This window comes from Pygocentrus nattereri, chromosome 8 (genome assembly GCF_015220715.1).
Source record: "Pygocentrus nattereri isolate fPygNat1 chromosome 8, fPygNat1.pri, whole genome shotgun sequence".
Classification (NCBI taxonomy): domain Eukaryota; kingdom Metazoa; phylum Chordata; class Actinopteri; order Characiformes; family Serrasalmidae; genus Pygocentrus; species Pygocentrus nattereri.
Window position 1 is genome coordinate 24598102 of NC_051218.1, and position 13727 is coordinate 24611828.

Sequence of the window (13727 nt, forward strand, 5' to 3'; positions counted from 1 at the left end):
ATGGACATATGGCAAACTGTATTAAACATGCTCACTGTAGGAACATCCACTTAATGAATCACTCAATTCTTTGTCAGAAAGGTGTGGGAGGCTTGATCAGTGATGAAGACATCCAGGTAATTACAATGCTTCCAATTATTCTTCTTATTCTTATATTTTCTGATGTCATGCCTTTAAGACTTTTAAAGGTTTTCAAACCTGTCAGTTATGCTTGAAGAATATCTTTTCTTTTTTCAAATCTCTATTTAGTCAGTTGACTTACGATGTAGATATTTATATTTTTTACTCCATAATTTGTTAATAATTTATTTAATTATTCAGTTTTTACATTTAAAGTAGATGACTTCAATATTATGTTTGTAACTTGTGAACCTTTTTAAACCATGTGCTATTTTTTCATCTATTCTTTTAATTATGTTATTAACTTTTGAGAAACATATTTGAGAGAAGGTGCACTATATCTCAACTTAGCTGCATCTTTTTATTAAGGTGCACCCAGGTGTTAGACTGCACACACACAGCTTGTAAAGTTTCCATGACAAATATTTCCAGTTCAATAGGATGCTCGGGAGCATTATGCCACTGCCAGGCCTTGGCTAGAGGGGTATAAAGTCCACCAGCATTAAGTGATACTTTTTTAACCCCACAAATGGGGAAATTCCACCTCCACATTTAACCCATCCATGAAGTGAAACACCACATACACACTAGTGAATACACACACACTAGGGGGCAGTGAGCACACTTGCCCAGAGCGGTGGGCAGCCCTATCCACGGCACCAGGGAAACAGTTGGGGGTTAGGTATCTTGCTCAAGGACACCTCAGTAATGGACTGTCAGCACTGGGGATCGAACTGGCAACCTTCCGGTCACAGGGCCAGTTCCCTAACCTCCAGCCCCATGACTGCCTGTGGGCTGTGGAGCAGTGGGAATGTGAAGGAGATTCATCTAGTACCATTGTGATGAGTTGGAGTGCCATTTGTGACCAGGAATTAATTATCTGACGTCAGTACCTGACCTCACTAATGCTCTTATGGCTGAATGCAATCAGATTCTCTCACTAATGTCAAGTGTAAAACCTTACCAGAACAGTAGAAACACTCACTGCAATAGAGGGGGGACAAACTTGTTCATACTTTTGGACAAAACATTGGATATGCAGGTGTCTACAAACTTTTGACCAAATAGTGTAGTTTAACATTTGGCACTGCACTGCTGTAACTGTTGATACACTTAGTAGTGCTGTTAGGGTCTTTCCATTTTTCAACTGTGAATGTAAATAAAGGTTTCATACCATAAACTATATTGTCAATAAAGGGCTTTAAGTTTTTTTTGACACTGACTGTTTTCTTGACTTGCAAATATTGTAGTCCTGTAAATAAATATCAGGTTAATTTCATTTCTTTGGCTAATAATGCAACTTTTTTTCAATAGGAGTTACATAGGCAATTGTCCAGTGGTGCAAAGAAGTCAGCAGGAATGTTCCTTTGGAGCCATCCCAACAAGTGTATGAAGCTCCGGACCACACTTAGGCCTAGACTGCCCAAATTTAGCACTGAACGGGTGCGTCTTTGATAACTTGACTGCTGCAGTTCACCATAAGTACATTTTCCTTTTTCACTCGTATATTTAGTTGAACGTTTTCATATATTTTTGGTTACTTTTTAGATTCATGAGCTGTATGAAAAAATTCAGACAGCTTTGTGCTTGGACAAAAAAGACCTCAGAAGTGTTGTCTTTATTCTAGATGTTATGCTGCCAGGGGTAGGAAGTTCAATAATTACAGTATGTCTCATTTACACAATCTAATTTTACACTGCTAAATATAATGTTAAACTGCTAATAATTTTATTTCTACTACCACTGCAGGTGACTCTAGAAATACTGTGCAAACATGAAGGCTTTCACCGATACCAAGGAGAGATGTCTCTTGCTACTTCAGGTGTCATTATTTGAAGAAGAAAGCCAAAGGGTAGCTTTATATATACAGGTTGAATCAAAAGACACAGGACACCATTTTATTTTTTTTTTATGCTGTAACAAGCCTCCACGATGCAGTGCTGAAGGTGGTGTTTGTTGCAGATTTTCTCAGCATACACAATTTGTTTGAGATTACCCCAGAGATAAAAGCTGATAATAAAGTAAAAAATAACATAAAATAAAACTTGTCCTGTGACTTTTGACTCACCCTTTACAGTGTGCACATATGACTGTAATTATTCTTTGAGGCATTTTATTTTATTAAGCTGTATTGTGAAATAGTATTCACCTTTTGTTTGTTATATTTTAATATTTTTATTTATTGACTTTTCTAAAGTTGGCTTGTAAAATGTGCAATACATGCAAGTGAACAATTTAATGTTAAATAAATAGCTCATAGTCAAAAGGTTGTTTGATACTTTAATGCTTAGCACACAACAATAATACTAAAAAGTCCATTTTACCTTTTAGAAGGCAAAATAAATGTCACTGTTTACCCAGCTCCAATCATGGGGAATAATAGGAATTCTCATTCAGCCAGATAATTTATGCTCAAAGTTCAACTGTACAAAAGGAATAGTTCTCAGCTCTTCTCAAATTATCAGGGTTAACACTGTGTACCGGCACAGAGACCGCTGTTCCACTGTGTGTACCGGCACAGAGGCCGCTGTTCCGATGTGTGTACCGGCACAGAGACCGCTGTTCCGCTGTGTGTACTGGCACAGTGGCCGCTGTTCCGTACTTCCGGCATTGCTGTGACGGAACAAAGTGGGACGGCACAGCAACATTTCCGCTACAACCGGCTCTCCAAGTAACAGTGCTACAATCATAAAAGTGCACAGTGTTTGCTTACCGAACTCAAGCTTCAACCACCTTGACGGCAGAAGGCACCAGCAACCTTTGAGACAGAATATTTTCCTTTTCTCTGTAGGCACACCAGTCTCACAGGACAGGGGAACTAACACAAATGTAGCACCCAGTTTTAGCTTGAGAAGGATTCATAAACCTGTCCTTTCCAGTAAACCAAGCTAGTGTAAAACAAGGATGGCAATCTCACCATGTTCTCCTAAGCACTCACGCCCTCAAGTGAGCAACAGGTGAGCTTAATAAAGAAGCAGTGAAACGGTATTAGCGCTGTCGCCTCACAGCGAGGAGGGCCTGGGTTCGATTCCCCGGCCGGGCGACCGACGTGGGTTTCCTCCGGGTTCTCCGGTTTCCTGCCACAGTCCAAAGACATGCTGTCAGGCCAACTGGACATGCTACATTGTCCCTAGGCGTGATTGTGTATGTCTGTCTGCCCTGCGATGGACTGGCGACCTGTCCAGGGTGTATCCTGCCTTCTGCCCGATGACCGCTGGGATAGGCTACCCCGGCGACCCTGAGGGAGAAGCGGCTTAGAACATGGATGGATGGATGGATGGATGAAACGGTATTAGTTTGTAAGAGCTACCATGCCGCTGGGTCCTAATGTCCCGCAGTAGCTGTAGTGCTGCCGAGTTTCACTGCCGTTGTTTTAACTACGACTGCTGGGTCCTAGTGCCCCATAATTTGTTCTCTCCTAGTCCTTTTAGCGCCTACCCGTTACATATATAACACCTTTTTCACACCGTCGTCATTCAAAGTGCTTTGCAAAAGATATAAGAGAATAAAAATGAAAAACATGATAGTGTGCGTCGGCCCCTCCCCCGGCCGGGCCACAGTATGTAATAAGAATCAAGAAGAAATAAATGTTAAGAGTCCATAAGAGTGCTATTACAATATAGAACGCAGGGCTAACAGTGTTTTAAAGTAAGTTAAAAGCCTTAAATAGGAACATTTTCAGCCTAGAATCTAGGTGTCAAGGCTCTTTAAATGCTCTGTCAACTGGTTTTGTTTAGTAGCAGCATAGCTAAATGTTATTTGTCCACATTCAGTGTTTACCTAGGCAGGACTAACTGACTAGTTCTTAACGACCTGAGAGTTCTGCTTGGCTCATATTGTTGCAGCATATCGGATAAATGGTTCTACACCATGAAGCAATTTATAGACTAGTAATGGTATCTTAATGTCTGTTCAGTAACATGCTGGTAGCCACTGTAAGGATTTAAGAATGGATGTGATGTGTTACTTTCTTTTACTCATATAGTGAGAACTGAAGCCGTTTGCCTTTTTTGGGAGTCCAGTAAGGAGGCCGTTACAGTAATCAGTCCTGCTAGAACTAATGACATGGATGGATTTTTCCAGGTCTGGATTAGTCATAAAATCTCTAATTTTGTTGACATGTTTAAAATGCTGCTGAGGATAAATGCTGATTTAGTAAATGCCTTCACATGATTGCTAAAACTGAGTTTACACTCCACTCCAAGGTTGCATTTTTTAAAAAACTTTTAGGGCTCCACATAGGCAGGTAGTCTGTGCTTCTTATTGGTATTTCGGGAGAAAAAAAATCTGATTTATCTTTATTCAGCTGCATCCCATCCAGTGAGTCAAGAGGACCATAGTTGTTTGGGGAGAGGTTCAAGTAAATCAGTTTTATCTGAGAGAGTATAAATATCATAGCTGTGGTAAGATATCCCATAATCTTGTAGGTTGTAAAAATTTAAACAAGAGCGGCCCATGAATTGAGCATGCCACATGTCATTGGCACTATTTTGACGTTTAAGTTCTGAGTCCAACCCAGTTCTCAAGTCTATCTGTACACATTTTATAGTCAGTGGTAACAAAAGCAGCACTGCTATTAAGCAGTAGTAGAACTGACATGTTTTCAGAGAATTTAAATGAATATCATTAATGAATTACAGCAGTCTTAGTATAATGAAAAGGCCAGAATTTTGGTTGAATTATATATAGTCAAAAACTATTTAAGGATAGAAAGCCAGTGAGTTGCATGATCATGGTTATTTACAGCAGTTGAGTCATAAATCTGTCCCCACCACCCTTGTTTATGAAAACCTCTCTTTTCCATTAAGATGAAAAGTTATGTTGCATGTAGTTAAAAGAAAGTAACAAGAATAAGGCATAATACTGGTGATGCTATTTGAATCCTGTTATCATGTTATGTTGTCCTCATTATCATTGTCAAATGTTTTTCTTCTCAAATTCACCATCAGCTTTATCTCTCTATCTCTCTCTGTCTCGCAGACCTGGCTCCTGTAAAGAGGAGATAAAATTCCAGAATAGACCAGCCACAAAGCCTATGTCCCCATCTGACTTTCTTGACAAGCTGATGGGAAGAACCTCTGGTTATGACGCACGCATTAGACCCAACTTTAAAGGTGAGACAGATGTTTGCAATCCATAAAAAATATAATGTATGGACAATATACAATTTCTTATTCATCCCACACAAGGAGCCTTACTGTTTAATATGTATGATGTTCTAAACACAGCATACATACAATGGTTATGGAAGAATAAAACTTTATGAAAATACAATCCGGAGAGCTACGAAAGAGACCTTAGTTGGCCTTAGTGTCAATTTACATTCCAACCAAATGTTAAAAGCCCAGCACACGCTGGTCAGGTTATATATAGCCTTTGACCTCAAGGACACTTTTAACAATAAAAAAATTTGGAAATCAGAAACAAAATAGTGTTCTTTACAAGCTAAAAATAATGCAACATACTTCTTTATATGACAGAGAAGAGCACTTCGAAGTCATATGTGCAAGCACAGATGTTCTGCAGCCAGATTTTCATGTTCTTGATAGTTACTGTAACGGTTGGGAGTGAGGAGGCAGACGCATACGCTGAGATAAGTGACTTTTATTGTGGGCAAATCCAAAATCAGGGTCATAATGGGCCAAAGTCAGATGGTCAACACGGACAGATCTAAAGTCAGACATGACGAAGTGCACAGAAATCCAAAGTACTTCAAACAAACAACACAATGACCAGCAAAAATAAATAACTTAAATAACACAGGGTAAATGAGGGACAGGCGGGAAACAGGTGGAGACAATCAGGGGTGGAGTCATGAAACGAGAGGGCTGGACTAAAACCAAAACAAAAACACATGGGCCAAACCAAAACACAACAGGAACACATGGACAGGACTGGGAGGGGCCAATCGTGACAACTACTGCAATACTGGCTACCTAGCATTGAAGGCATCATGAATAATACTCTAATATAAAAATCGACTTTTATACTACAGACATTGACATCTAAAATGTACTATAATAAGAGTTGATATTGTTTTAGCCTATAAGAATCAAACTCACAAAGGGCAATATCTACCAGCCAGCTAAAGCAGCCCTGCTTATGTAACAGCTAAAACAGTAATATGGCCGGACACTGCATGCTGGTGCCTATGCAAGCTTCACTTAAAGAAAGACCCACAGGGTTCAGCAGAGTTAGTTTGTAGAAGAAATCCAACATCTGGTCACACTGGTATACACAAGAGTATCTCCTCAAGGTAGAACGCACAGAGAATCAGTTAGACTAGGGGGCAAGAGCAAGGGTAATAAAAGTGGCTACATACCTATACCTGTAGAACACGTGTCAAACTCAAGGCCCGCAGGCCAAATGTGGCCCGCCGTGTCATTTGATGTGGCCCGCAAGAGCTTAAAAGATCTGATTGACTGCAATCTAGTGGCTTAATGCCGTCACTTCACAGGTAACATAATCGGCATGAATTGTGGGAAATGGAGTTTATGGTCAATGCATGCTTTTAGACTTGATTATTCCGCCACTAATTCTAAAGAGTGCATTGACCTTAAACTACATTTCCCACAATTCATGCTGATTAAGTTACCCATGAAGAAAAAAGGAGAAAAAACGGTATGTCTTTTGTGTTATGAGGCGGTGGCAGTTGTCAAGGAGTACAATTTACGTCGGCACTTTGATACCAAACACGGAGCTAAGTATGCCGAAGTTAGCCTTCAAGAAAAACAACAAATTGTACAAGAATTAAAAGGCAAACTACGATCGCAGCAGAATATGTTCACAAGAGCTACGGCCCAAAACAACGCAGCTGTGAAAGCTAGCTTTATTGTAGCTGATGAAATTGCTTGTGCGTCTAAGTCTTTTTCAGAGGGTGCATTTTTGAAGCAGTGTATACTGAAGGTCTGTGAGCAGGTATATAAATAGACCCTGTTTATTACATATACTACTTTATATGTGCAGCAGTGTATTTAGTGTTTACACAGGTTTGTGTTTTTGCAGACAAATGTTTACTGTAATCAAACCATCTGTCATTAAGTGTATGTATGACCTCTGCAAGGATGTGTGCAGCCATTTGTTTTTTGTAAAATGCCACATCTGTTACACATGTTCTTAGCAGCTCAAAGTTGTTGGTTGTATTGTTATTCTGCCCCTTTCAACTGTGACAAAGTTTTGAGTTAGTTAATGTCATAACTTGTGTTTGATGATATTTTTCTTTATTCACTTAGATAGTTTGATCGTTGATTGATGGAGTAATATGAGTTTCTTAATCTGACAAATTAACAGGATTTATGTTATGTTAACAGAGCAACAAGCAAACATTTTTACATCTATGCAAGTATTTATAAGTTGAATAAGTAATAAATTCAGAGTTATTTAACATTAAGGAGTACTTACATTTATTCTACATTACATTTGGTTACATTTAGTTACATTTATACTGTCTGTATATATACTGTATGATGTGGCCCTCTGTGAAAATGAGTTTGACACCCCTGCTGTAGAAGATAAAAGCAAATTTAATCATTCCCCTGTCAGTGCAGTAGGTTGAGCTGCCAGGAAAGGTCCAAGATCTCTGTTCTAAGAATGTGCCATTATGGCACACAAAGCAGCCTAATTACAACGGCAGGAAAATGATCAGCATCTTTGCAGGAAATTATGCCACGAGACTGAATGTGGGCAGTAAAACACAGACATGGACTGTGTACATAGATCCATGTATCTTTTACACTGAAATAAACATTACCTGAAAATTACCATGGATAGAGTTAATTTTACGCCTTGGAACTCTTAAAAGCTTAAAAACCCACCTTTGTACCTTTTTCTTTCTTTCTTTCTTTTTTTTGGACAAAGTAGAAATCAAAATAAGTACTTAATATTAATGCTATTTTCCCATCTCAGGCTGTCAAATCAGAAACTATATGAGCTGTTAATGATAAATGACTAGATAACAGGGTTAAACACGAATCATAGTCGATATTAATACAGTAGACAATATATACACTGCTCAAAAAAATAAAGGGAACACTTAAACAACACATATAAGTCGAAGTAATTCAAACGTCTGTGAAATCAAACTGTCCACTTAGGAAGCAACACTGATTGACAATCAATTTCACATGCTGTTGTGTAAATGGAATAGACAACAGGTGGAAATTATTGGCAATTAGCAAGACACACTCAATAAATGAGTGGTTCTGCAGGGGGGACCACAGACCACTTCTCAGTACCTATGCTTTCTGGCTGATGTTTTGGTCACTTTTGAATGTTGGTGGTGCTTTCAAACTCGTGGTAACATGAGACGGACTCCACAGCCCACACAAGTGGCTCAGGTAGTGCAGCTCATCCAGGATGGCACATCAATGCGAGCTGTGTCAAGAAGGTTTGCTGTGTCTGTCAGCGTAGTGTCCAGAGCCTGGAGGCGCTACCAGGAGACAGGCCAGTACACCAGGAGACGTGGAGCAGGCCGTAGGGGGACAACAACCCAGCAGCAGGACCGCTACCTCCGCCTTTATGTAAGGAGGAACAGGAGGAGCACTGCCAGAGCCCTGCAAAATGACCTCCAGCAGGCCACAAATGTGCATGTGTCTGCACAAACGGTTAGAAACCGACTCCATGAGGATGGTATGAGGGCCTGACGTCCACAGATGGGGGTTGTGCTCACAGCAGGACGCTTGGCATTTGCCAGAGAACACTAGGATTGGCAAATTCACCACTGGCACCCTGTGCTCTTCACAGATGAAAGCAGGTTCACACTGAGCACATGTGACAGACGTGACAGAGTCTGGAGACGCCGTCGAGAGTGATCTGCTGCCTGCAACATCCTTCAGCACGACCAGTTTGGCAGTGGGTCAGTAATGGTGTGGGGTGGCATTTCTTTGGAGGACTGCACAGCCCTCCATGTGCTCGCCAGAGGTAGCCTGACTGCCATTAGGTACTGAGATGAGATCCTCAGACCCCTTGTGAGACCATATGCTGGTGCGGTTGGCCCTGGGTTCCTCCTAATGCAGGACAATGCTAGACCCTCATGTGGCTGGATTGTGTCAGCAGTTCCTGCAAGATGAAGGCATTGAAGCTATGGAATGGCCCGCCCGTTCCCCAGACCTGAATCCGATTGAGCACATCTGGGACATCATGTCTCGCTCCATCTACCAATGCCACGTTGCACCACAGACTGTCCAGGAGTTGGCGGATGCTTTAGTCCAGGTCTGGGAGGAGATCCCTCAGGAGACCATCCGCCACCTCATCAAGAGCATGCCCAGGCATTGTAGGGAGGTCATACAGGCACGTGGAGGCCACACACAATACTGAGCCTCATTTTGACTTGTTTTAAGGACATTACATCAAAGTTGGATCAGCCTGTAGTGTGTTTTTCCACTTTAATTTTGTGTGTGACTCCAAATCTAGGCCTCCATTGGTTAATAAATTTGATTTCCATTGATGATTTTTGTGTGACTTTGTTGTCAGCACATTCAACGTTGTACAGAACAAAGTATTCAATGAGAATATTTCATTCATTCAGATCTAGGATGTGTTATTTGAGTGTTCCCTTTATTTTTCTGAGCAGTGTAGTATACATAAAATAATTGAAGGTAAACAATGGTTAACAGAGTTGCAAGTAAAAGGTAGGCAAATTCAGTCTAAAATAAACTAGCACACCAATAGTTAGCTTGACAGATTACACATATTGCTTGCTAACTACTAAAAACCACGTAGTAACATGTCAACAACATATCAGTGAAGTAAAAATACCATCTTAATACAATAAACTAAATGCTAAATAATTATGATGCTATCCAAAATATGAATAAAAACAGAATGCCATGATGTGCATATCATATTAATCTCTATTTTTAAATTAATATAGTACAATGTCAAATGTTGAAACTGAGGAATTGTTTTTTTTAAACAATATACAATTGCTAACCTTCTTTTACCCCACATCATAACCTTGTAACCTTTAGCTGGAAAGCAGTGTTATAGTTTTAGTTAGCTAATTTCAAACATGATGAATGCAGCATAAATTATGCTAAAAGACCATATAAATGTGCTTTAGTTTGATGTTTATCAGCACTCTCACTGTGATGCTTTCTATATGCTACTTAACTAGGATGACCGTATTTTGATTTTCAAAAAAGAGTGCACTAGGGACAAGAAGGTGGCAGTTGCAGAAAAGCAGACTTGAGATAGCAAGTGTCCACTTGAAAGCACAAGTCTTGTCATTTTAGGCCATTTAGAAATCCTGGCCAGACTCATTTTTAGGTCCTAAAATAGTGGTGTGGCATTATGGTTAAATGAAACTTCCTTTTCTTATCTTTTCACAACAATATGTTTGTCTGTTTAGCCAACTTTAAGCTTACTGCAGTCTAATACTGAATTTTCTCTCATTTTTACTGGGATACACTATGCCAACTTATGCTGCACACCTAAAATTCCCCAGAGCAGATTTTGTTCAGCATTTCAGATCATAAACAGCTCTTGGACCAAACAGGGCAAGCTTCTGATCAATCAGTGGACGCCGCCGTTGACTTTTTTTTTCTTTATGACATTTGTTCATCACATATAGAATTTAGCAGAGGAAGCAAGTAATACAACATAGAGAATATAAAGCAATTGTTACTCTAATACGCACAAGCACTAACTGAGGTGCTTTTTACAGTTATAAAGATTTTCTACATGGATTAATTTTCTTCTTTGAACAAAAGCCACAATGTTTGGCTGTTTGTCATAAACATTGCATTGCATGGACATCACAAAAGACATGCACGGATTTAGCGGCTTTATTCCACCGGAGCTACAACCCATTGTCCGCTCCCGCAGCCACCACCACCACCACCAGGAAGACCCAGACCTACCGACCGCGAGTGAGCACGCTGATCCGAGGAGAGCGCTCCAGAGGCGGCGACGCAAGCGAGGCAAGAGGGGAGGGCTGCATGCTAGGCTAAAGGCTCGCGCTAGCCGACCACCAGTGCCTAGCCTCTTGCTAGCTAACGTGCGGTCACTGGAGAACAAGCTGGACGAGCTGAGAGCTAGGATAACATCTCAGCGGGAAACAAGAGAGTGCTGCGCTCTAATTTTTACTGAAACCTGGCTCTCAGACAGAGTACCGGACAGCGCTATCCAGCTAGAGACTCACTCTGTGCATCGTGGAGATCGCACGGCAGCCTCCGGTAAGGCTAAGGGTGGAGGTGTGTGTGGGTTTGTAAACAACACGTGGTGTAGAGACATACGGACCGTTTATAAGCACTGCTCACCAGACCTGGAGTTCCTGCTGTTAAAATGTCGTCCCTATTATTTACCAAGGGAATTCTGTGCTGTATTTTTAACATCTGTATATATAAATCCATGGGCTAATTCTGCGGCAGCGCTCAGCAAACTCCATGACGTCATCAGCGCGTTAGAGACGGCTCACCCTGATGCCGTGTTTATCATTGCCGGTGACTTCAACCAGTGCAACTTACGGACTGTATTTCCGAAATACTTCAACACGTGGACGTTCCAACTCGTGACAAAAACATCCTGGATCACGTGTCCAGTAATGTACGCGGTGCATACAGGGCTGCACCCCGCCCCCACTTTGGACTCTCTGACCACATCTCCTTGTTCATGTACCCGGCTTACAGACAAAGGCTGAAACAATCACATCCGGTTACCAAAACAGTTCAAGTATGGTCTCCGGAGACTGAGAGCATACTGCAGGACTGTTTTGCTACGACAGACTGGGATGTGTTTAAAGCTGCAGCCACTGTGGAGGACTCTTCTGTCAGCATTCAGGAATATGCTGAACACGTGTCTGGTTACATCAGCATGTGTGTGGATAACATCATGCCCACCACACAAGTGAAGAGGTTCCCCAACCAGAAGCCCTGGATTAACAGTCAGGTACGACACATGCTCTGTGCTCGCTCTCTTGCATACAGATCAGGCAATGAGACAGAGTACAAAGCTGCGAAGTACAGACTGAGGAAAGTCATCACAGCAGCCAAGAGGCAGTACAGGGAGAAACTGGATGGCTTCTTCTCCACTGCTGACTCCAGGCAGATGTGGCAAGGCCTACAACACATCACAGAATACAGGACCATCACCAGCAACATCAGCTCCACAGACAGCCTACCGGACGACCTCATCACCTTCTACACCCGCTTCGAAACCTCCAGCACTAGCACCGAGAGGCTCACACACACACAGCCCACACAACCCCTGTCCCCCCCTCTGTCAGTATCAACAGGCCAGGTTTGCAGAGCTCTGAGAAAGATCAACCCCCGCAAGGCACCAGGACCAGACAAGATTCCTGGGCGGGCCCTCAGAGCATGTGCGAACGAGCTGGCTAATGTACTGACCTCCATTTTCAATCTCTCTCTCAGCCAGAGCATTGTTCCCACCTGCTACAAAAGGACAGTCATTGTCCCCATCCCTAAGAAGAGCCCCCCCACCAGCCTGAATGACTACAGACCAGTAGCACTCACTCCAATCATTATGAAGTGCTTTGAGAGAGAGGTGCTGGCCCACATACAAGACAGCATACCAGACACACTGGACCCCCTGCAGTACGCCTACCGCCACAACAGATCCACCTCGGACGCAGTCGCTGCTGCCCTTCACTACTCCCTCTCCCACCTGGAAAACAAAGACTCCTACATCAGGATGCTCTTTGTTGACTACAGCTCAGCCTTCAATACAGTCATCCCACACAAACTCACCCACAAACTCTCCACACTCGGCCTGCACCCCACCCTCTGTGACTGGCTTTTGGACTTTCTGACTGGCAGGCCCCAGTCTGTCAGGATCAGCAACAGGACTTCAGCCAGCATCACCACCTACATCGGCACTCCACAGGGCTGCATCCTCAGCCCTATTCTCTACACCCTATTCACCCATGACTGTGTCGCCTCCCACAAGGACAACATCATCCTGAAGTTTGCTGACGACACAGCAGTGATAGGACGTATCACTGGTGGAGATGAAGCAGCCTACAGAAGGGAGGTGACCAGACTGGTGTCATGGTGTGATGACAACAACCTCATCCTCAACACGGACAAGACAAAGGAGCTGATAGTGGACATGAGGAAGGAGAGGAGACCTCATCGGCCACTTTTCATCCGGGAGCTCGAGGTGGAAAGGGTGAGCAGCTTTAAATACCTGGGTGTCCACATCAGTGAAGACCTCACATGGTCACTGAACACCAAGCAGCTAGTCAGAAAGGCTCAACAGCGGCTGTACTTCCTGAGGAGGTTTGGGATGTCTCCGGTGATCCTCAGCAACTTCTACAACTGCGTCATTGAGAGCCTCCTGACCAGCTGCATCACCGTGTGGTACGGCAGCTTGACCGTGATGGATCGTAAATGCCTACAGAGAGTGGTGAAGACTGCAGAGAAGATCACCAATTCTCCACTGCACTCTCTGCAGAACATTTACAACCATAGAGTCCAAAGGAAAGCTGCCTCCATCATCAAAGACCCCACCCACCCCCAGCACGGTCTGTTCAAACCTCTGCCCTCAGGCCGGAGTTATAGGAGCATGATGTGCAAGACCTCCAGACTAAAGAACTCCTTCTTCCCCACCGCAATCAGAGTTCTGAACCAGAAATAACTATTCCCACTTCG

The 13727-nt window shown here is 42.5% G+C and overlaps 1 protein-coding gene across 1 annotated transcript in view; it reads left to right on the forward strand.

Annotated features, from left to right (window-relative positions):
* glra4a (glycine receptor, alpha 4a) overlaps positions 1–13727 on the forward strand; it is a 62894-nt gene that overhangs the window by 771 nt on the left and 48396 nt on the right. Inside the window, exons 5-10 of the mRNA XM_017698293.2 lie at positions 78–116; positions 1435–1563; positions 1669–1764; positions 1870–1942; positions 4106–4203; positions 5101–5234. Of these exons, the coding sequence (XP_017553782.2) occupies positions 4181–4203; positions 5101–5234 (157 nt within the window). The 5' untranslated portion in view covers positions 78–116; positions 1435–1563; positions 1669–1764; positions 1870–1942; positions 4106–4180. The remainder of the gene's footprint in view (positions 1–77; positions 117–1434; positions 1564–1668; positions 1765–1869; positions 1943–4105; positions 4204–5100; positions 5235–13727) is intronic.